Source organism: Alosa sapidissima, chromosome 5 (genome assembly GCF_018492685.1).
Source record: "Alosa sapidissima isolate fAloSap1 chromosome 5, fAloSap1.pri, whole genome shotgun sequence".
Taxonomy (NCBI): domain Eukaryota; kingdom Metazoa; phylum Chordata; class Actinopteri; order Clupeiformes; family Clupeidae; genus Alosa; species Alosa sapidissima.
Window position 1 is genome coordinate 24,678,281 of NC_055961.1, and position 22,999 is coordinate 24,701,279.

Below are 22,999 nucleotides of genomic sequence, written 5' to 3' on the forward strand. Positions count from 1 at the left end.
ATGATACACACACACGTGCACAAACATGCAATACATGCTTATTTATTAGATAGGCAAAGGTGCCAATAATTGTGTTGCAATGAACTTTCTTTTTTGCCTTCTGTTCCCTCGCACACACACACACACACACACACACACACACACACACACACACACACACACACACACACACACACACACTACACACACACACACACACACTCAAACTCACACAGATGTGAATGAGTGCCAGAGAAGAGGTGTGTGTCTAAATGGTCGCTGCGACAACCTCCCAGGGACGTACCGCTGCCTCTGCAACGAGGGTTTCCTGCCCGAGGCCGACAGCAAGGGCTGCCGCGGTGAGCGTCGCATACTGATGACATCACACACATTTACCAGTATGGGCCCTAATTTAAAGGATTGGCAAAGTGCAAAGTCACTCTTTGAGCCAAGTGCATGAACAAAAGCTATCGTGTGGCATGAGGGAGCATTGAGCTGGCCAACCAATGTTTACGCTTAGGATCTTGGTCATGGCATTAAATTAGCAAATAGATTTTTCCTCATTATTAAATCAGCTTTAGTTAGACTTCAGACACTTTGCACTTTGTCCACCATTTCAATTAATGCCCCACAACTTTGGTTCTGTTGATGACTGATCTGAGTTTTGACTATCAAGTTTCCATTTGAAGATATGTTTAAGTACAATTCTGATAGATCCTAGGATACTGAAGTATTTTACTTATTATTTAAAATATCCAACAACTATGTGTGTAATTAGAGCTGCTGGCCTTCAGTCTTCTCGTATCCTTTCACACATCTTCTTCACAAGTTGTATACTGTATAGATGTGCAGTTGTGGACCTGCTTACTCTCCATATCAGCATCAGGTCTGTGACCTTTCTCTCTCTTCCTTTCTCTCTCTCTTCTGTGTGTGTGTGTTCTTTCATCTGCGTAGACATCAATGAGTGTGAGGACCGCCGCTTGTGTGCTAACGGCCACTGCCTGAACACAGAGGGCTCCTTCCAGTGCCAGTGTTACCCTGGTTACCAGCCCACCCAGGAGGGCAGCCACTGTGAGGGTGAGCTGGCCAGCTAACACTGTTAGCATTATTTGCTATAATAATAGTCTGTAACACAGCTAGTGTTTTTCCAGGCAGTAGAAATGGCCGCTAAAATCACAGGTGGTGACCAGGTAAACTTGATTAATGGCACCCACAGGTGAGAATATTTCTTCTGTTATTACAGGAAGACGTCCAGTCTTTTCATCTTTAGCTGAGTCATGAAGTGTTTTGATATGTAGGCAGTAAAAGCCTCTGAGGGGGAAAAATCTCATTGGCAGTTCTAAGAATTCCAGGACATGAAAAGAATTCTTTTGGAATGTCTTTTGCAACTTTCCAGGACTTTTCTGGAAATACTAGATATGTTTTCCTCTCCTGCTATTAGATTTTATGTGTTGACCTGAAATCTCTCTCTCTCTCTCTCTCTCTCTCTCTCTCTCTCACTCACTCACTATCCATCTCTCTCTCTCTCTCTCTCTCTCTCTCTCTCTCTCTCTCTCACTCACTCACTCACTATCCCTCTCTCTCTCTCTCTCTCTCTCTCTCTCTCTCACTCACTCACTCACTATTCCTCTCTCTCTCTCTCTCTCTCTCTCACTCACTCACTCACTATCCCTCTCTCTCTCTCTCTCTCTCTCTCTCTCTTTCTCTCAGACATTAACGAATGCGAGAGGGCAGCTAACTGCCAGAGAGGCCGCTGCATCAACATCCTGGGCTCATACCGTTGTGAGTGTGAGAAGGGCTTCATTCTTCGTGGACGCAGGTGTGAAGGTCAGTGGTAGGATACACCTCACCGTCAGCCCTGCTGACTGATTGATTGGTACGATTGGTAAGAAATAGTTGATTGATCAGTTGTGTGTTTAATCTGCTCTGCTCTCTGGTGGTAGAAAAGTACCCAGTCCAAACATTCCAGTCATTTGTGTAAGATGATATTGTAATATTGCCTGTATTGCTTTATCCTGGCTCCTTCCCTCTCTTTTCTTCTCTTCTCTTCCTTCTTCTCCTTCTTTCTTTCTTCTTCCTCCTCTTCCATCAGATATAAACGAGTGTGATGTGGACCGGAGTCTGTGCCAGCCCTTTGGCATGTGTGAGAACAGACAGGGCTCCTATGTGTGTGTGTGCAATCAGGGATACACTCTGTCTGAGGACAAACACAGCTGTGAAGGTACGCTGTATGGGCCTTCCCAGAGCACTGCCATAGGTCACGCCTCTGTTCTTCTGTTGTCTCAAATCATCTCTTTCCCAAAGTCTTTATGAAGTCTTGTGTATGTTGCATGGATTATGTTGAAACTGAAACTGTGTGCTGTTGTGTTGTGTATTTGTTTTATTGCAGCTGCAATGAAGTGTATTGTGTCTATGTGCTGTCTATGTGCATGTGTCTATGTTCTGTCTGTGTGCTATGCTAAGCTAAGCTATTCTATGCTATGCATTCTCCTGGGTTTTGCTGCACCCACTTCTCACTCACAGACATATTTCACAGACACCCACTTTTCACACAGCACCTGTTGTTACAGTATACTGGCTGGCTGTTTTGAACAATGGCATGTAGCTACTTTGAGAATATGTGCATTGAGGGAAGGTTAACAGTGAGTTTATGGTGGTTCCTGTGCAGCCATCGAGATCAACCTCGACAACAAGAAGGAGTGCTATCTGAACCTGGATGACACAGTGTTCTGTGACAGCGTCCTAGCAACCAATGTCACCAAACAGGAGTGTTGCTGTTCCATCGGTGTGGGATGGGGCGACCACTGTGAAATCTACCCGTGCCCAGTGTCTCATTCAGGTAAAACACCACACCTTCAGCATAACTCTGACAGCGTGAGGTGTGTGTGTGTGTGTGTGTGTGTGTGTGTGTGTGTGTGTGTGTGTGTGTGTGTGTGTAAGACCACTATGAGATCTACCCCAGTGCACCACAGCACACCTGCAGCATACCTCTCACAGATTGTGGTTTTAGATGTTATACATGTCATAAGCAGAGCCAACAGCCAGCTTTGCAGATGACTGACTAAATGTGGATGGATCAAATTCTCCCTCTCTCTCTCTCTCTCTCTCTCTCTCTCTCTCTCTCTCTCTCTCTCTCTTCTATCTCACATGCAGCTGAGTTCCATTCACTGTGTCCCGTGGGTCGAGGCTTTTACCATGAGGAGGGCATGACTGAGTACGGACTCTCTGTACACAGAGGTATTGCTGCCTGAAGATGATGGCAAACACATTTCAGTCTCGTTTTACATGGAAGTGAGGGCTGTAGTGCAATGGAATCAGATTTCAAATCCCATCCATAGTTATTTCAGCCATTTGTTTGCATGGTCTGTCTTTTACTTGTAATCCTTTACCCCCCCTCTCTCTTTTCCTTTGTGTGTGTGTGTGTGTGTGTCTTTCTGTATCTGCAGATATTGATGAGTGTGTGTTGTTTGCTGATGAGATCTGTAAGGAAGGCCGTTGCATGAACACACAGCCAGGCTATGAGTGTTACTGTCAGCAGGGATTCTACTACGATGGCAATCTCCTCGAGTGCATAGGTAACACACAAAGTCACACACCCACTCCCGCTGTCACATTTTTCATAACTTATCAATACATCTATTTATACAGAAATTGTTCTGTTGTCTCCTATATATAGTATTAAACTATATATTCAGTTGTGTTTTTTTATGCTTACAATGTCTCTTCAGTGAACAGCTATTTGATGTTTATAATACAGTTGGTTATTAGTTGACTTACTGTATTAATTAATTGATTGATTAATTTATTGATTGGTTCTGTCTCAGATGTGGATGAGTGTCATGATGAGTCCCTCTGCAGAAATGGACGCTGTGTTAACACACGAGGGTCATTCTACTGCAACTGCAACCGCCCTTATGCCCCGGACGCCAGCAACAAGAAGTGTGTGATCCCAACAGTCACAGGTGGTGTGTGTGTGTGTGTGTGTGTGTGTGTGTGTGTGTGTGTGTGTGTGTGTGTGTGTCTGTGCAGAATGCACATATTTCAGTTTTGTAACAATGTCATTCTCAATGGCGTGTCTCATTAACCGTGAAGAAGACTGCCATGCTGTAGACATTGTTTGCATGATAGTTCACAAGACTCCTGCACTTACACTCCACAAGCTGGAATCCGTCTTTGTTTGTCTTTATCTCCGCCCTGATCATCTGCACCCCTCCTGTGTTCATAGGTGTGAATGAGTGCCAGGATCCTGCCAACTGTAAGAGCGGCCAGTGTGTGGACACTCAGGACTCTTACTACTGCATCTGCACTCCACCATGGATCCTGGCCACCGACCGCAACAGCTGTGTCACACCAGAGGAGCAGGCCGGTGAGTGTGTGGTGGGATGCCGGTGTGAAGGATCATGGGATATGTAGTTCACTTTAAACTTTAATCACTGTAATTGAAATTCACTGTAGGCAAATATGGGTGAAAACAGTAAAAGTAAGTGTTAACGTAAGTGTTACAGAGACAATGAAACATGTTTAGTGATTATCTTTTAATTAGTTAGATGAATGTTTAAAGATGTCCTAGTTTTGTGATTCTTGCAGAGTTTTATAAATTATACTATATACATTTTGTAGACGAACAATAAACTAAACTAGCTTTAATATCACAAATGCACAACTTTGTAGTTTTAGCATTGTTATTTGCCATGGTTACTGAAAAAAGTGGTGTAGTTGTTATCTAGCTGCTCTGCAACAGCAGTGATTGAGACGTAGTAGTAGTAATAGTCTGTAGTGTGGCCTGAAAAATATCTGAAATGTAAACAAGCCAGTGCTTCCTGTGCCGTGTTCCAGTCTGTTCTGAAGCAGACTGTCTAGGTGTGCACCTCTTTGAGCCGGGCCCCAGGCGAGGCACTGACCCTCCTCTCTCTCTCTGTATTCGATTCCTCACTTTAGTAACGGGTCTGTCTGTGGTGCCCCTTGCAGATGTAGACGAGTGCCAGGACCCCTCGTACTGCAAGAACGGACGGTGTGAGAACACGCCCGGCTCCTTTCACTGTATATGCAATCAGCCGCTCACCTTCAGCGCTGCGCTCAAACAGTGCGTCTTCGACGGTGGGTATCCCTCCAGCCAATCGCGTTGTCTACGCCGCTTGGCCACCCGGCGCTCCTGCCACCCTCCCCAGGCAACCAATGAATGTGCTTGGCTGCATCTCTGGCTGCAACTCTCTTTACCTCCTGTGCTGCAGCTGCCTGAGAGCTTGCCGCCTTTAGCTGCTGATCTGTGTGCCTCAGTCACACACACACACACACACACACACACACACACACATACACACACACACACACACACACACACGCGCGCGCACACACACACACACACACACACACACACACACACACACGGACACGGACACACACACACAGATTTACGTGCAAGCATACAGTACACTCACATTGAAGCCCAAACACACACCGACACACACACATGGGCATGTAAACATACAACACCTCCTAAACATACACACCTTCAGTGTTCTGACACACACATTGGCAAGGAAGCAAGCATGCATGAATCCTCACGCATACCCACACAGCTACTTCTCATTACATGAACACATTATGGTCACATACAGACATAAACATAAATATACACATGGCAGGACATAAACATTGCTGTATAGATTTTACACACACATACACACACACACGCATGCACGCACGCACGCACCTCCGCACACACGCACGCACGCACGCACGCACACACATACACACACACAAACACATACAGTATACATACTAATAAACAAAGACAGACACTAGTGTAAAATAATTATGAGTAAATAACAGTCCCATGACCCTTCAACAAAATAAAAATAGAAATGCTCATCAATAGGATGGGAATTGTTATATCAATAGAACTGCAGTCTCTTAAAAAGCATGGGTAACCTCTGCTTTGTGCATTTCATGATGGCTGAATTTAAAGAAGTTAGTGTAGTGTCCAGCTTCACTACTGTAGACTTCTGTGTGCTACTACAGACTTTGAACTTTAGAGAGGTCAGTGTAGTGTCCTGCCATAGACCTCTGTGTGCTACTGGGCAATTCCACGCCAAACTGTCACATCCATAACGCCAGCTAAATACCATGGCATTGTGTTGGTGTTATAGATGTGACAGTTTTGCACGGAACTGCCCTACTACAGACCTTGAGCATTAGGTCATGGGGGAAGGGGGTCAGTGAAACCATCAAGAAACATAGTATCTTTCATGGCTTTTAACTTCACTGCAAGTAGGAAAGTAGCTTATTATTGTGGTCAGTTTGATCCATTTGGACAGTGTCTGACTCTAGACAGGTATCATGACACGACAGTGCTAACCTTTCCCTCTCTGCTCTCTCCCTCCCCTTCAGATCGGACGGCGGCCCATAAGGACGTGTGCTTCCAGGAAGTGGACGAGGGGCTGATCTGCAGCGTGCCCCGCAGTGGACACGTGGTCACCTACTCCGAGTGCTGCTGCCACTACGGCCGCGGCTGGGGGCCTGAGTGCCGCACCTGCCCCCGTAGGAACTCAGGTGAGCTCTCAGGCAGACGAGGCGCGGGAGGTGGGACACGTGCGGTATAGAAGCTCCTCCAGGAGCAGAGATTGAATGACTGTTAATGGACTCGTTTACAAGCATTTGTTCATATGCAATGTATGTTGGCTTCGCTGCTATCGGCAGTAACATCAACGTATAGGCCTGTATTCAAATCTTCATCTGTTCTACGGCTCTAATCATAATAGTCATGTGCTGCCCCCTGCTGTTATGAAGAAGCATTACATCTGCACCACATTGAATGAAGGCTGAGATCATGTGGTGAAGAATTAGTACTGCTTGTAACTGAATAGACAGGAATGCATTGGAATCAAGAATATAAATATAACGTTTTCTTTATAGCTTTTAAGGTACAGTCTGCTGTTCTGGCAAAAGGTTTTTGATATTTAAGCACACTATAGCCAATCACCATGACACACCTATTTTCCCTGCTGTTGAAGTAAGACTGGAGAAGCACATGGCTCAGTCCGAGAACTTCCTTTGTTTCCCACTTACAGAGCCAGGGCTATGTACAAGCACACAAACACAACGTGCTTCTTTAGAGCTCAGACAGAATGGACAGCTAAAAGACCACAAGGAGCAAAAGAATACACAAGCAGCGTATTGGATTAGTCACAGAACTGTACTTTAAACCAATGAAATGGTGAGACCGTATCCGTTTGTTTTTATATCGCTATTTGTAGTGCTCTTTAATCGGCTGTGTGAGATGCACTTGGACACAGAGTCTGATGGGGAAGGGGACTTCCAGGCTGTTTTTGCAAACTACAACCCAGGTGAGTCTTAGCAGCATGTGACAATGGCTAGTATGCATTGTAATCGTAGTACTATAAATAAATACTTTACAGTAATATATGAAATATATATATATATTAATATAATACAATATTGTACAGTAATATACAAATAAATGCTGTGCAATAATACAACATAATCATTGTTAATGGCTGATATATGCATGTTATATATATAGCAATGTTATACATACTTTATAAAGACAGAATATTATACCGGTAGTAATACATAGAGGTCTGGTCCTTTTCCTGCCTCTCTGTTCTCCCCTGTCTGTGCTCTGTCAGGTGGAGACAGCTCCGAGGAGGACTCAGATGAGTGTAGCTGTGCCAACGGCCGCTGTGTGCGCTCCTACCTGGGCACCATGTGTGAGTGCAACCCAGGCTTCCGGCGGGACCACTCACGCACGCGCTGCATTGGTATGCTTTACGCTTTCATTACACACACACACACACACACACACACACACACACACACACACACACACACACACACACACACACACACATTTGAAAGCATCCATACATGTCATTTTTAAATACACTGATTATTCTTTTGTAACAATCACAATATTACACAATATTACAAAGTATGATTAACCACATTTGAAGATTTCAATTTCAGATGCATTTTTAAAACTTAAAAAAATATTATCATAAATATTTATTTAAATAAATATCATGTGTTCTCTTATTGTAATGTATATTTGCACCTTCCTACCTGTCTTCTCCCCCTCTTCTTTCATTCCCTGTACTATCTCTCTCCATTTCTCCCTCTCTCTCTCTCTCTCTCTCTCTCTCTCTCTCTTTCTCTCTCTCTTTCTCTTCCTCTGTAGACATTGATGAGTGTGCAGAGAGAGGCCGTGTGAACCCATGTAAGAATGCACGTTGTGTCAACACCAGAGGGTCCTTCAAGTGCTACTGCAAACAAGGCTTTGTGCCCGCCACACGGAGACCCAACGTGTGTGTGCGACCGAGGGCCTTATAACATCACCTCACACACGCACACACACACACACACACACATACATACACATTCACACGCACACACACACACACACACACACACACACACACACACACACACACATACATACACATTCACACGCGCACACACACACACACACACACACACACACACACACACACACACACACACACACACACACACACACACACACACACACACACACACAGATCGCTACACTCCTGTATTTGTGTACCTATCATGTTGTCATAGGAATGTTCTCTTCTGGTCACATCCATGCAGGCCAACAGAGAGAGAGAGAAACAAACACACACAAACACAAACATGTATTTTCTCACACACACAAACAAACACTTCCTCCCTCTCTCTCATTGCCACGCACAACAAAATATTTTCACTGTCATGCTCATTCAAAAACAGACTCTTATTTACACTATCAATTACACACACATTCACAAATGGACAATTACATCCAAACACTCTCACACACACTCAACACATGTATACAAACCAAAACCCTCTCCCTGTGGTTTCACTTTTGCCGTTAGTGTTTTTCGTTCAACTGATTTAGTGTTCTTTTTTTCCTGTTTGTTTACACTTTTCAGTGCTATTGCATTTTGTTGACCTGGCCTCCAAGAGATTTGCACAAGTTTGAAACCATTAATTAAAATGTAATGAGGTTTCCTCTTGTTACGCCCATGTTTGGTGACCTTCTGTTGTATGTTTTATTTTATTTCTATTGCCTTGTCACTGAAGAGTCAGATGTAAGAAGCTGTTAGCTAGCACTTGTGGATAACACCAAAAAGTTCCGCTCCAGTCCTCGGTGTCAGTCGTTGGTTCCTGTTTTCTTTTGCCTTTCTGTATGGAATGAAAAAAGGATCTAAGGAAATAAAATGTAAAAAAGAATATGTTAGCTGACATCAATACAGTCTGTTCAGAAAAGTACAGTCGAGACAAGGTAGACAAGATTTCTTTAAAAAGCATACATGTCAATGTATTTTTGTAATTATTATTTTTCTAAGTTTTGTTGACTGTTCATCTTGCATATTGTTTACTATGATGTTAAAGGCAGCATTGGTATTAGCTTAGATGACTATGAACTGTCTGTAACCCACGTGTCATGTGATCACTGGTTGCAGATGATGTGTTTTATGTTCCAACATGTCATTCATGACACTCATATGTCAGTCTAGCGTAGGTCCCAGTGTGTAAATATTTAATAAATTAGTATGACGAGGTTTTACAACATGCCATCAATATAAAGCTTTTAGATCTTGATCCATTTTGTGTATATTGTGGGTCAAGGTTTGTGTCAGGCTCGCAGAGAAAATACTTGATATGATTGAAACATTGAAAATTCTTATTTTGATTTGATTCCTTCATTGCTAAGAGTTAGCTTTAAGAGTGGCCTAAAGCTTTTTTGACTTTATCTTCTATCTAAATGATCTAATGTTGCACTTGTTGGGATCAGATCCATGAGGATGATCTAGGAACAAATCAAATCAATTAACGACTCAGAAAGAGGGTGAAGTGTGAACGCATCATAATTTAATTGATGTTTACTGTAACTCCATCAGTGAGTGAAAATATGTATAAATGTCCCCACACCATCATGCAAATAATGAAATAGAGAAAACTGGCAATAAATAAAGTGAATGAAGTTAAACCCTAATGACCTATAGGCATTGTTTTCTTTTCATTGAAACTGTTTTCTTCATCTTCTTCGTGTGTATTCATCCATCGTTAGGAATGCCATGTTGGCATCACCTGGGGATAACAACCAGTGTCCATTTGCTGGTCATCCTGGACTTCCACCAACTTACAGTAGTTACCATCCCAACAATCTATTAACTGGGTTTAATGTGCATTCAGTGTGTTGATAGCAGAAACTCTGTTATGTTTCATGTTGGCCACTAGGTGGCAACAAAATCCATCTGAGACACCGAAATGACACTGATACTTAAGAAGATCTCTTCTATACAGTAGTTGCCACTGGTCTATGTGTTGATTCATGGGCAGTATCACATTTATTATATACAGTTAGCTCTGGATTCATTTTTGTAACCTGGGATATCTTTGTTCAATGTGATTTCTGCAAACTTAAAAAAGTTTTGCAAGTGTAACATAGTAAATGTGGTGAAAGATTCAACATATCTGTGCCCTATCGTGCCAGATAAATGACGTGCACAGTACTATAGTGGTCAAATCCACTCCAAAACTAAACTGAAATGTTGATCTATTTGGTATCTGGTGCTAAAAAGGACCTGTAGGTTTAGTTGCCCAGAGGTTGTGCGTAATGCTGATTGTCTGAGTTCACTATACTAGATGGAAACACAGATGAAATCACCCTGATATTAACCATAATCTCTTGTGTCTTTAATGTTTTCTCTCTGCAAATACAGAAAAGATGAAGAAAACTGCTTCCCGCAGCACTCCAGGAACCTCCTGCCATAAGGTGTGCAAACACTGGCAGGAGAAATCTCATTCAGTGTGACCATGATGGAAAACAGCAAGTCCAGTCCAATGACAATGATTTATTAGCTGTTGTAACCAGGTTTGGACACAATTAGAGCTGAGCTTTGTTTTATATCTGATGGTTTTATATTTTGATGGGACAGCTCTGCTGTCTTGAGCAGAAGAAGGGGCAGAACAGAGAGATGGCTTTTATCCCAAGACAATTAATGAACAGTTTGTCTCTAGAGAATTTTTAGCTTCCTGAAGAGTCTATGACCCCTGGAAAAAAACTTCTTCAGGATCAAAGTGGCTGTTAAATGTCTTCTTTAGAGCAGTTAGTCTTTAGAAAATAATTATTTTAGGAATATAAAATCAATCAAATCTTTACATTAAAGTCGCCTTCGCTAACTAGCCTATTTGATACATTAATTGACTTTAACAACCCATTAACATCACATTCAATCACTGATAAGCAAAAGGTTGATGCTTATGGTTTGTTGATCTCCCAATACATTAGTTTATGTAAACAAACTTTCAACATAACTATTTGCATTGAACCTCTTTAAGAACCAAAATAAATGCTAAATTAATGTTAACTTAGCTACTGCAGCAGTTAATTAAGATTTAGACTATCCAGACTCTGTTTAGTGTTGTGTACTGTAGAAAAACCCAGACGAACTTCCGGCAAATTTGAGATTTGGGTCTGGTGTCAACCAGGCTAATGTAGATGGGCAGTGGTTGGTTAAGTCCTTAGGCTAAAATCTCCAGGGGTTGCAGAAAGACAACAGGAACGTTTACTTCTCAAACATGGCAGCTCCTTCATCCTTTCCATCTTCTTCCATCACGTGTCATTCAAGTTCTCTTTTTCACTCTCACTCGTGTTCTGGTTGTTGTATCTCTCTCTCTATTTCTATTTCTTTCTCTCTCTTTCTCTCCGTCAGTGACAGGCAGACATGATTGGCTGCAGATGAGTGCTGTGTGTGGAAGGGAGATTAGTTATGAGCATAAACAGGACAGAGGCTCTCTTACCCCCCTCTCCCCCTCCCCACCCAATCCCATCCTGTTCCCTGCACTTAGAGGACAAGCTGACAGGGCCCACAGGGCTATAGCCATGTTCCCCCCGCAGGCCCAGAGAGCAGCCAGGCTTTGGTATGAGATGAGATTCAGAGCAGCTCCTATCAAGTAAGGGCTCTTCACAGAATGTTTGACTCACACACACAAGGAAAACAACAACTCAGGCAGTCTGGTGATAGAGAGCACTAATGAAGTTCAGTGTGGTTTAATGAAAATCTTGGACATGGAAATCATTTCCACATTCAATTTTGTAAACAAAAGCCAAGTCAACAATTCGGTGGAGACTTGTTGCCAAAACACCTGTGGGTGAGTTCTACAATCCTCCCTGAGGATCTTTCCACTAAAGGTTTTATACGTTACAGTGATGAGTCTATTGAATCCTTAGGGGGATTCTGACAGGATGTTTTTGCTGTTGTCATGGTACAAACGTCACCATCTTATTGCAGACAGACGTTAATGCAGCCATCAGAGATTACAAAGGAACCTTTTATAAATGTCGCCAAGACTTACAATACTATGTGATCTTCCAAAACAGAGCCAGTATAGCTCTAAAGCCGCCACAGACATCCTGACATCTAGCCAAAATATGTCACGGATTAGCAAACAATAATGCTGAGAGGAATCTTCCAGAATCATTTATTGACTTAGATTTTGTGAGTCCACTCTGGGAGGCCAAACCCTAATGTATTACCTACAGTGTGTGTTTGTGAATGTGTCTCCTCCTGTGTACCGTTACTGTGTGGGTCTACTATCCTGCGTGCTTCCTGAATCTGACAGAGAGAGACACATTTCTGAGGGGCTGGAATGTGATGATTCATTCAGTTTAGTGGCACACTGAATGAGACTTTTCATGTCTGCTTTACTTCAAAACAGAAGATTTGTTTCTCTCTCTTCCCCCCACCCTTCAAACATAAACTCTGAACAATGTATGGAAACAAGACAAGGTCCAGAGTATGCCTGGAGCTCTTTCAGTTATAGATAGCAAACCATTTTAGTAAAAAATGGTAGATATGTGAGAATTATGTAACAATGTGAAGATTAGATTTACTACAACCGTTTTAGGCATTTAAAATGTATGGGTAAGTTCATAAAACAAAGAGTGCCTAAATGTGCATTGTATTGCTAGACTGTCCAACACGAAAGGCAGCTGATGCATTTTCAGGTGAACATGGAGTTATTGTGCTCCTGCCAAAGGGACTTTCCAGGGGATTTAGACCTGTGTAAACAACAAGATGGCCACTTTCATTAAACAGGCCCTCAGACTGCCTGGTGTATCAAAGAAGGATTAAAAGTACAGAAGAAACATGACTGTGTGTGTGTGTGTGTGTGTGTGTGTGAGCATATGGCTACCCTTTTAGAGATTAATGCAGTCAGACAGATGTTGCGCAGACCTGTGCTGTGAAGGATAAGCAGTTGCTGGAGGTGATTTGATTTTCTTCATGAGGATTCAGGAACATAAGGATATCTCTCTCTCTCTTTCTTTCTGTGTGTGTGTGTGTGTGTGTGTGTGTGTGTGTGTGTGGATTGGTGACAGGGCAAATACAGTGTGATGTGATCTGAACTGAGGCAAATATCTTGATTCGGAGACAGACTGTGCAGGGACTCTTTCTCTCTCTCTGTCTGTCTTGTGTGTGATAGTGGCTTGGGATGCTTCATGTTGGGCTACACTCTACCAGAGCCATGTCATATAGGTCAGGCAGCTGTGCGATTGTGTGAGGCTGTGTGACTCTATGTATGCACATAGGCTCTATGTGTGTGTAGAACTGACCCTGTCACAGTAACTCAAATTTCAGCCTCAAGGAAAATAGCAGATGTTTTATGTAGCTATACACTAGTATGGGCACAGTCAACAGTCTGAATCCTGAAAATTGAATGTGAAACGTGACATAAAGACCAGAAATATATTCAAAAACCTTATGTATAAATACATATTTACATATTAAATATGTAAAGATGATTATCGGTAGGTTCATGAAGCCAATGGAAGTTGTACACAGAATTTCACACACAGAATTTCATTCCAGTGTATTGCATCGATCACCCTGATGCCCATACGAGGACAATCCCGGGGCCAGTCATGTGGAAAAGAGTACTAGATAAATGGAAGCAGATGGATCATAGCCTGGGTAGAGTGTGCTTACATTGTGAGGTCTTATTTTCTGAATATGCCCTCTTCCACAGCTATTTAGACATGCCATTGAATTCAGTGGTTGTATTTGTCCTACAGGCTATACTCACTGAATTACACCACATTTGAGGTTCTTGTGTGTGTTTCCATTTTAGTCTGTGTTTGTGTCTGTGTACTGTAGCTCTAGACCTTCCATGTGTGTGGACGGTAACTGTTGTGTCTGGACTAGGAGAGGGGACTGAAAGGGTGGAGACCTGGCCTTAATTTCCTCAGTGTCTCATTCAGGGCTTCAGCTTTTATTGAAAAAGCAGATTAACCTCTAACTCTCTTTTTTTCTCTGTGCCTCTCTTTCTCTGTTTAATAACCATTATTTTTCTGTGTCTTCTCACCTCCCAAACCAGGCCCCTTAAAACAAGACCAGTGAATTATCTGGAAGAGGAGAATATTAATGGATTGGAATAAAAACCTTGTATGGTAATAAACCATCCTACATTGCATGACGTGAAAAAGTCTGAAAATGGATTCAACTCTCATTAAATATTCATAGTGGTAAATGTAAACTGAAGCAACACCAATTGACAAACACAAATAAGCACTGTCAGGGATTCTAAACCCATATACTTTTTGTCACTTTCAGTGAATATCTCTTCACGATTCGCTACCTCTCCATTATGTGATTAGCCTACATTGTAAAAAAACACTGGTCTTCATACACAGCCCTGGCTCTGTGACTTGGAAACAAACAAAGTGGAGCAAGCTAGTCTCCCAAACATAGGGGAGTTTGGGGAGGGGATTGGTGAGTTCACGCTTTGGTGTTTTGTTGGTGTTTGGCTCAAATATTAACAGACATTACATCATCCAGAATTGCTGCCTGTACCTTTATTCACACAACTCTGTTCCCCACTAACATTTGAAACTACACAAACCTGTATGCTTTGTCCTGTAGTACTAGACAAAGGCCATATCCATAAACCAAAACTGAGATGTCTGTTTGATCTTGGGTTTGTTTCCATTACAAGAGTTAAGGCACGATCCAAAGGGCATGTTTAAATTAGTCATATGGAAACACAAACTTTCATATTTCACCTCTAAATGTGCTCACCTTTCTGCAAATATATTCTCTGTTTTAGTCAGCCATATCTGGCAAAGATAAATACCAGAGGAGTGTATTGACTCAAACACAGGGCAGGGAAAACAAAGCCTGTCTAATTTTAGACACCCTCTTGCTTGTCTTTATTATTCTCAGATTCTCTTTAAGCAGCCTGGGCCAACCAGACATGACCAAGGCACGAACCCTCCAGAATCACCCAGGCTGTATCCTCATTTACTATGGTCATAACAACCCCAAGTGCTTTTTCAGGATAAGGATGAAGTGGTCTTCAGCTCTTCATTCATCCTTTATATTGAATATCTTGAGGGCTACTTGATTATTCAGCATGGGCGAGTCAGTACACAATGCACCACATGATGTTTTGGGTTGGAATTTCTGGCTTTTAATACAAAACATACATAATAGATCCAAATCAAACCAAGATTCATGCACAGCCTGGTTAGGTGCAGGTAGATTGCAGGAACATACCTAAATAGCAAAAATAAGATCGCTCTACCGCACACTGTTGACTTTTACTCGATTTTATTCAGAGCGAACATACACAATTGATATGAAGTGTACCATTACAAAGCTGTTTCAAGTAACAATTACTTAAGTCCATTGTTCTAAGAAGTGGGACCTATAATGTTTTATACACTGGGCCATGTAAACACAGCTGTGGCATGCTTGAAAGCACATAAAATGTGTCAGCAGCTGTCTTAACAAAGTGAGAAATGACAGACCAGTGTGTTTGTGTCACTTTCTTACAGAGCCACCTTATATGACTTTCATAGAATCATCAAGTGCCCCTCATTATTGTACATTTAGATTAATCAACAGTAGTGTAAATATATTTGCATCAGAATGTGCTTCTTGGGTAAAGAACCCATGACCATGGTAGTTAGCACTGCCCTATACCAGCTAAGCCATAGGAAAAGCAGGCCTGTACTATACAAGACTACAACGTATCTAGCCATGTTGCTCAGTGACTTACACCAAATAAACGTCAGAAAACACTAGTTTATAGTCCTCCAGAATGCAAGCAAAATCTCCTGGGAGAAATGATGACCATTAGCTTCTGAAAACAGAGGCCTCAGAGCTGACCTCAGTATGAAAGTGCCTGAGGACCACCAGCTTCTACAGGATTCACTCCGCTGTATACTGCTCTGCTTCCTGTCAGCTTTTAAAAGACTCTTGAGTCTACTTGAGAATGTGGTAGAAACACTTCCTGTTTGATATTTTAGGAGGTGCTCTATACCTGCATTGTGACACGAGTTGTGACATTGAGACTACAGGTTGTAAAACTGAGCTAAGCCGTGTGTGAAGCATTAGCTTACTTATTAACTACGCAGGAGCATCAGACATCCTGTTAGCCTCTTCTGACAAATAGCAGCGTGTGCCCCTCAAGCGCAAACATACGCACACATATAGCCTATGTACATACACAGTCACACAGGCCCACTCAATCACACATGTAGAAGCAAGCTCTTACTAGCACACACACACACACACACACACACACAAACACACACACACACACACAAACACACAGTCACACATGTAGATTCTGATGTTCTTAAGAACACAAACACAAACAAAGAAGCACACAGGCACACACATTGCAATTACACTAGAAAGTCTTACTCACATGCATGCACACAAACACACAACCTTTACCTCTCCTCTCTCGCTGACAACATAAGCCTTTATGCTGAATATTGACAGGCCTGGTGGCTTTAGGACTTAAGGAAATTGCACTGTATGGTAACTTAATTAATTCTTGCTTGCCAACTGATATTTTACAATCAGTACAAGGTGATCAGACAGAATTGTCATCTTTTACAACCTCCCCTAAACCAAACCTAGTGTCAAAATTAGTAGCTCTGTTTGCAAAAATATGCTTTTCAAATACCCACCTTTGTGTGTTTGATAGCCAACAGAACTGAAACTGGAATTACAATTACACAACAAACATAAAATAATCACGATTTCACAGACGAACAGTCATTACATCCAACACTTGTTTTCTTTACCACATGAACAAACAAATGGTAAATCAGATTATAGTTTATAGAAACATAAAACATATTTTATTATCTCAATAATGACCATTAAATATAGCCTAGGCCTATTATTTAAACATTATGATTTTTCACGCTTGGTCTATTTTAAGGGCGAGCCTATCTGACCCGCCCCAACATGTGATTATAACAGCTTACTAAGCGATTCAGTAGAGCAAAATAAACAATAGTGACGTACGTCATTTAAGTGTCGGTTAATTGGCAATCAGTAGCCTATGCGTCTCCCCAATCATACCGGAGCCGCGGCAGATGCGTCCGACAGATTGTAAACAGGAGCGCGGAGCTGACGATGACCGCAATAAACAGAGTCCAAAGTGTAAAAAGCCTACACATAGGCACTAACACAGTAAAACGTCCATACTTCGTGTTGAATAGTACACAACTGAACAGCTTTTATCTCTAGGCTACAAATGCAAGCATTAAGAAGGTAACATATTAATATTGCTTTGATGCATTCAAAAATGCAAACTAGTATTTTCATTGTCAACGTGTTTTATATCAGCCTAACTATTTTCACTCATATTAATTGGCTAATTCAAATCTGAACTAAACATTTGGTAAATCTGACAGCTATTTGCATTTGTCAGACTTTTTCTGAACTGGACCGGCTAGCTTTAAAGCCTCAGTTGGGTTTGCCTTTCATACATGTGAGGTGTGTGTGCCGTTGGGGCCCAAGCTGCTGATTGAATGCCGTATATATAACTGGGGGCGCGGTAAACACGCGCACAAGGTGGCTGCAGGTCCTCACAGACGCCGGAGTTTGTACAGTTGGCCGAAGAACACATGCAGTATTTATGCGTGTTATGACAGGTGCATCTGGTTTCATTCGTCTCAGCGTAGGACCGTTGTTCCGTCGGCGCACCAAACCGCCTCCACATTAGGCGACGCGGCCGGACCAGGCCTGGGGATGAACAATAATTGTTTAATTTATAGTGTCAGAACCTCGCAAGACGTGCATATGCGGGCGAAGACAGTGTTATGAGAGCAGCAGGCCTACTAAGTTGAATCAATCGTGCTCACTCCGATTTTTAAGGACCGCTATGTCTGGACATTACAGGTTACAGGTGATACCATGAATGAATCGGGATGGACTGGCGGGAATGGTGTCCCCCCAAAAATTACCATCGTTAGAGACTTTCTCAAAGAACTTGAGGATTTACATCCTAAGGTAAGTCTGAATATCAGGCAATGCAACCATTGTCTATCTTTGATTTGGTTGAGCTGTTTATTCAAGCAATATCCATCTTTTAACGTCACACAGACAGACTATGAAAACATTCATGTTTTTCCTTATGCAGCTGGGGAAATACTCATAATTATTTGGTCCAATCAAAACATTAATCATGGTCTTAGATTTATTCTACTACTGAAGGCTACTTACTGTTTGTAGGTGCAGGCAAGTTCAGTTGTCTTTTTTGTTTTGCAAAAAAGAGGTGACAGGGTTGTGATGGGGTCGTCAGACATATGGGGACCTCTCTATAGGGAGGAAGGGAGTTCACATTGTAGGACTGCAAACACGGAGGTGTAAGAGAGCATAGAAGCAAGTGTTTCTCTCTTCATTTAGGCTATAGAACCATTTGGATAATCCTCAAATTGAATCATTAAATTTGTCCGTCTATAGGTAACCACCTTGCATAGTAAGAATTCCTGATGCACCTGCATTTATTATTTTTTAATGAGGACTTGTCTAGTGCATAGACAAAATTGCACAGATGGGTAGAAAAATAGAGATTTGGTTGCCTTTATCTGTACCTCTTATAGCAGAGAACCAATCCTCCTCTTGCCCATTATAGGTGCGTTTCCCTCACACGCGTTGACTTATAGCTGAACTTATCTCAGGACGTATCCCTATCTGTAAATACGTTGTCGGCTCCGTATCCGAGTCAACACAGGGGCAGTACATCAAACACAGAGAGCAAACTCACAGGTTTCGTATACTTAATGAGTTTCTCAGGGCACGCCAGATCCAGGGGGTCATCGCCACAGGCTTTTCACGTGTCCTCCAAACCAGATAAGGCTTAGAAACAGCAGCCAGAAAGACACAGAGCATTTCTATTTCTATATGACGGTCAGTGAGACACTGTAAATCACACTACAGTCTGGGGCACTTCTAAAAAACCTGGCTCAGCTTAAAAGGGCTCCGCCAGACTGAATTATTTTATTATTGCAGTCCTCTGTGTAGGTGTCAGAAGGACTAATGGAGAGATATGAGCCTATTGGCAAGCTAGCTGCATGTCCACAAATTAGGCAACTGTCAGTGAGTGAGCAGATCTGTTGAATTAGTAATAAGTTATTGATTTACATTAATTATGTAAATTCTATCACCTAAATTGTAGCTCTATTCCGCAGAACGAGTTAGATAGCTGTTTAGTTGGGAATGCATGCATTATGTTAAAATGTCAAGTAGAACATACATTGTGCTATACTGTATGGCATTTCAGTGACTTAATCTCCCCTCTTTGCGACTTTTAGATCATTTAAAACTCCCTTTCTGCCTTAAAGCTTGCCTCTTCCTCCAGCCTCGAGAGAAAAATGATTGCATCTCCTTGCTCCTGTCCTGTTCCTCTGACAACATGAACTACACATGCTTCTCTGAAGCAAGCAACGTGACTACGGATCCTCTGGGGGGACACCAGGTGTGGGAGGTGGTCCTCATCGTCCTCATCACTGGCCCTCTCTCCCTCATCACCATCCTGGGCAACCTGCTAGTGGTCATCTCCTTCCGGGTCAACGCCCAGCTTCGCACCACCAACAACTACTATCTACTCAGCCTTGCGGTGGCTGACCTCATACTGGGCATGGTGTCCATGAACCTCTACACGGCGTACATCATCACGGGCCGCTGGACACTGGGCCACGTGGCGTGCGACATCTGGCTCGCCGTGGATTACGTCTCCAGCAACGCCTCCGTCATGAACCTACTGGTCATCAGTTTCGATCGGTACTTTTCGGTCACGCGGCCCCTGACCTACCGGGCCAAAAGGACGCCAAAGCGAGCCAGGCTGCTGATCGCCCTGGCGTGGAGCGTCTCGTTCATCCTCTGGGGCCCGGCCATCTTGTTCTGGCCCTACATGGTTGGCCGTCCGCCAGGGGATGATCAGGACTGCTCCATACCTTTCTTCAAGGTGCCGCTGCTCACGTTCGGGACTGCCATCGCCGCTTTCTACCTGCCCGTCTGCATCATGGCCATCCTGTACTGGAGGATTTACTGGGAGATCGAGAACCGGTCCAAGGGGCTCTCCATGCTGCTGGGACAGAATGGAGGCGCGGGGACCCCCAACAGTTCGGACCTGCCGTCAGTGTACCCCGACAGCGCACAGAGCAGCTTGAGGGCCCACAGGGTGCCCCAGACGCCTGCAAGGACCAGGAGGAGCCAGAAGAGGCAGGTGGGCTGCTTCCCAAAGACTGCGAGAGCTCAGCAACTCAGCACGGGGAAAAAGGTGGCAGCCATTTTGGAGCTGGCATCCCAGAGATGTGAGGGCAGTTTCCAGGAAGGGTACAGCCGCAATAGCTGGAGTGGCGACAACGAAGAGGAAGAAGAGGAAGATGACGCCATTGGGTCGACGTCTACTGAAGAGGAACTGGAACAGGAGATCAAAGGGTCGAACACCACAGCCACCATCAAGCTGAAGCATCTACATGAAGCATCAGATGGCAATCGGGACATTAAGATTTCACCCCGAGCAACCGTGGAGGGACCGTCCACCGCAGCTGGAGGGTCAAGCATGCGGTCCTCCCTCAACGGGCCTAAACACAAGGACCCAGGGCCTTTGAAGCAACAGAAGGGAAAAAGGCGACGCAACATGATCATTAGGGAGAAGAAGGCAGCTCGAACACTGAGTGCTATCCTGCTAGCATTCATTCTGACCTGGACGCCATACAATGTTATGGTGCTGGCCTCCATGTCCTACTGTGTGCCAGACAAGCTGTGGCAGCTAGGCTACTGGCTGTGCTACGTCAACAGCACCGTGAACCCCATGTGTTACGCCCTTTGCAACAAGTCCTTCCGCAGCACCTTTAAGTCACTGCTGCTCTGCCGTCAGACTGACCGCAAGACCTGGGACGCCAGTCGACGCAGTCACCACATGTCTGCCAGGATGCAGTCTTGCAGTACTGTATGAGCACTCACACACACACACACACACACACACACACACACACACACACACACAGGGGTTTCAAGAGAGACTTAAGAGTTAAGATTTCCAAATCTGTCAAAGTATCTTTTTAACTTATGCTCCGATGCAAAAGTATTGTATATCTCATATCAACCAGCAAAATGTATTTTTTACAATGGCTGACATAAGCCAGCATTGTTGGCTAAATATACTGTCAATAGTAGTTTACACATACTGGATTGTTCCAGGCCACTGGTCAAAAATGATAGGAATTAGAAAAGGCCCCTAGAGTTAGTTTCTTTGTATATAAACTCCACCTTTATTACATTAATTTCTGCCTCCGTAAATCTGTCACATAAAAGAAATTTTACTTTTAAAAGACCATAAACATATATTCATGTTTATTATTCACATTAACCTATAAGATACTTTCTGCCATTTCTTACAGATCAACTGTGCATTTCTAAACAACTAGGACCCTGATGTAAATTTGCCCAACAATGAGAATGCTGTTTAGTTCATATGTTAGTCTTCAGACTTTGCCCATCTTTTAAATTAGGGCCCCTACTGCTAATAGTAAAAAAGTCAATGTAATTTATGGGCCAAATTGCCATTTAAGAACTGTAAAGAAACAGTCATCCTAAAGGATGTTGTCTGTTGTAATTGGTAATGTACCGGTAGTATATTGGTAATATACATGCAACAAATTTGTACAGGAGCTCCACGAATGCTGATTGAAATATGGTTGGGTTGCAGTTTGAAAACAGGTATTGCAGTTTGGAGCCCTTGGTTCTGCTGTGATTGCGGAAATAGACGGCATCTTAGTGTTCTGCACCAGCATCATGTGTTTTCTGAATCTATGACGTTGTGCAGTGCACATCATCAGTGATATCAAGGCTAATTTGTGCAAAAGAAGAACTCACGACGCTCCTGGTGTTAATCTAATAAAAGAGAAAACTCTACTTGCAGTAAAGTGGGAGAAATTACCTGAGAAGCCACACAGCAGACAACACTGGTCAGGTCATCTTGTGAGCACTTGAGGTGAATAAAAAGATTAGATACTTTGTTCAAGGACTGTAATGTATTTGAAGAGGCAGTTGGCAAGTGGCTGAGCCAGTGGTTCATTTCTGACTTTCTCCTACCACTCCAAGTAGGCCTACTTAGCCTACACAGCACAATTATGAGTGCTTCAAATCCACTTTAAGATTTAACACTTGCCTAAACCAGCGTGTCTCTCGATGTGTAACAATCCTTGCTCCCTCCTTTCCTCTTCTTTTCTTCCCTGTTTGTTTTGACTTTCCGCCAACTGTAAAAGTCAGAGGAAGTTGGTTTAGTTTATGGCCTGTTTATGGAGACTGTATGTGCGTGAGCCTTAATGCTCGCGTGCCCCAGAGCTGCATGTCACGTTTAGCACATCACATAAAGAATTTCTCCCATTATCCCAAGCACTGCCCATGATGTTTATGATGTATTGTGGACAAGGTCCTTTTCAAATCTCACCGCTGGGTCTCTCAACTGCAGGGGTGTCATGCAAACATCTAGTCAAGTCGAGTCAATTTATTTTTTATAGCACATTTAAAAGCAACAGCATTGCACCAAAGTGAATCTATGCAGTAGCTGTGTATGGTACAAATGGCTTTCATTTTCAATAAGGTCTCAAGATGGGGTTGTCTTCTGTTGTCAAAATTATTTTTGTGCAATTAAAAAAATGCAGTTCATTCACATC

The 22,999-nt window shown here is 42.9% G+C and overlaps 2 protein-coding genes across 7 annotated transcripts in view; both read left to right on the forward strand.

The window, feature by feature from the left end:
• The window catches only part of ltbp3 (latent transforming growth factor beta binding protein 3), a 49,878-nt gene extending 39,878 nt beyond the window's left edge, over positions 1–10,000 (forward strand). For 3 of the 5 annotated variants that reach the window (XM_042091642.1, XM_042091644.1, XM_042091645.1), the window contains exons 16-29: positions 216–338; positions 934–1,056; positions 1,690–1,806; positions 2,072–2,200; positions 2,648–2,818; positions 3,133–3,216; positions 3,426–3,554; positions 3,804–3,941; positions 4,205–4,345; positions 4,918–5,076; positions 6,370–6,531; positions 7,236–7,325; positions 7,629–7,760; positions 8,177–10,000. In XM_042091642.1, the coding sequence (XP_041947576.1) occupies positions 216–338; positions 934–1,056; positions 1,690–1,806; positions 2,072–2,200; positions 2,648–2,818; positions 3,133–3,216; positions 3,426–3,554; positions 3,804–3,941; positions 4,205–4,345; positions 4,918–5,076; positions 6,370–6,531; positions 7,236–7,325; positions 7,629–7,760; positions 8,177–8,328 (1,850 nt within the window). In that variant the 3' untranslated portion in view covers positions 8,329–10,000. The remainder of the gene's footprint in view (positions 1–215; positions 339–933; positions 1,057–1,689; positions 1,807–2,071; positions 2,201–2,647; positions 2,819–3,132; positions 3,217–3,425; positions 3,555–3,803; positions 3,942–4,204; positions 4,346–4,917; positions 5,077–6,369; positions 6,532–7,235; positions 7,326–7,628; positions 7,761–8,176) is intronic. The other 2 variants (XM_042091643.1, XM_042091646.1) reach the window with 2 other exon arrangements.
• A 7,433-nt stretch (positions 10,001–17,433) lies between these two features.
• On the forward strand, positions 17,434–21,604 carry chrm1b (cholinergic receptor, muscarinic 1b). Of its 2 annotated transcripts, none has more exons than XM_042091647.1 (3): positions 17,434–17,582; positions 18,213–18,323; positions 19,675–21,604. In XM_042091647.1, exons 2-3 carry the CDS (start codon positions 18,228–18,230, stop codon positions 21,274–21,276), a joined length of 1,698 nt encoding a protein of 565 aa, XP_041947581.1. In that variant the 5' UTR covers positions 17,434–17,582; positions 18,213–18,227; the 3' UTR covers positions 21,277–21,604. The 2 variants fall into 2 exon arrangements, with proteins under 2 accessions (XP_041947581.1, XP_041947582.1); XM_042091648.1 differs by having other exon boundaries at positions 17,572–17,582; positions 19,658–21,604.
• Positions 21,605–22,999: the final 1,395 nt, after the last annotated feature.

Coding starts and splice junctions, on each gene's coding strand:
- chrm1b (XM_042091647.1), top strand. CDS start 18,228: ATGAATGAATCGGGATGGACTGGCGGGAATGGTGTCCCCCCAAAAATT. Junction 18,324..19,674: donor TTGAGGATTTACATCCTAAG/GTAAGTCTGAAT, acceptor CTCTTCCTCCAG/CCTCGAGAGAAAAATGATTG.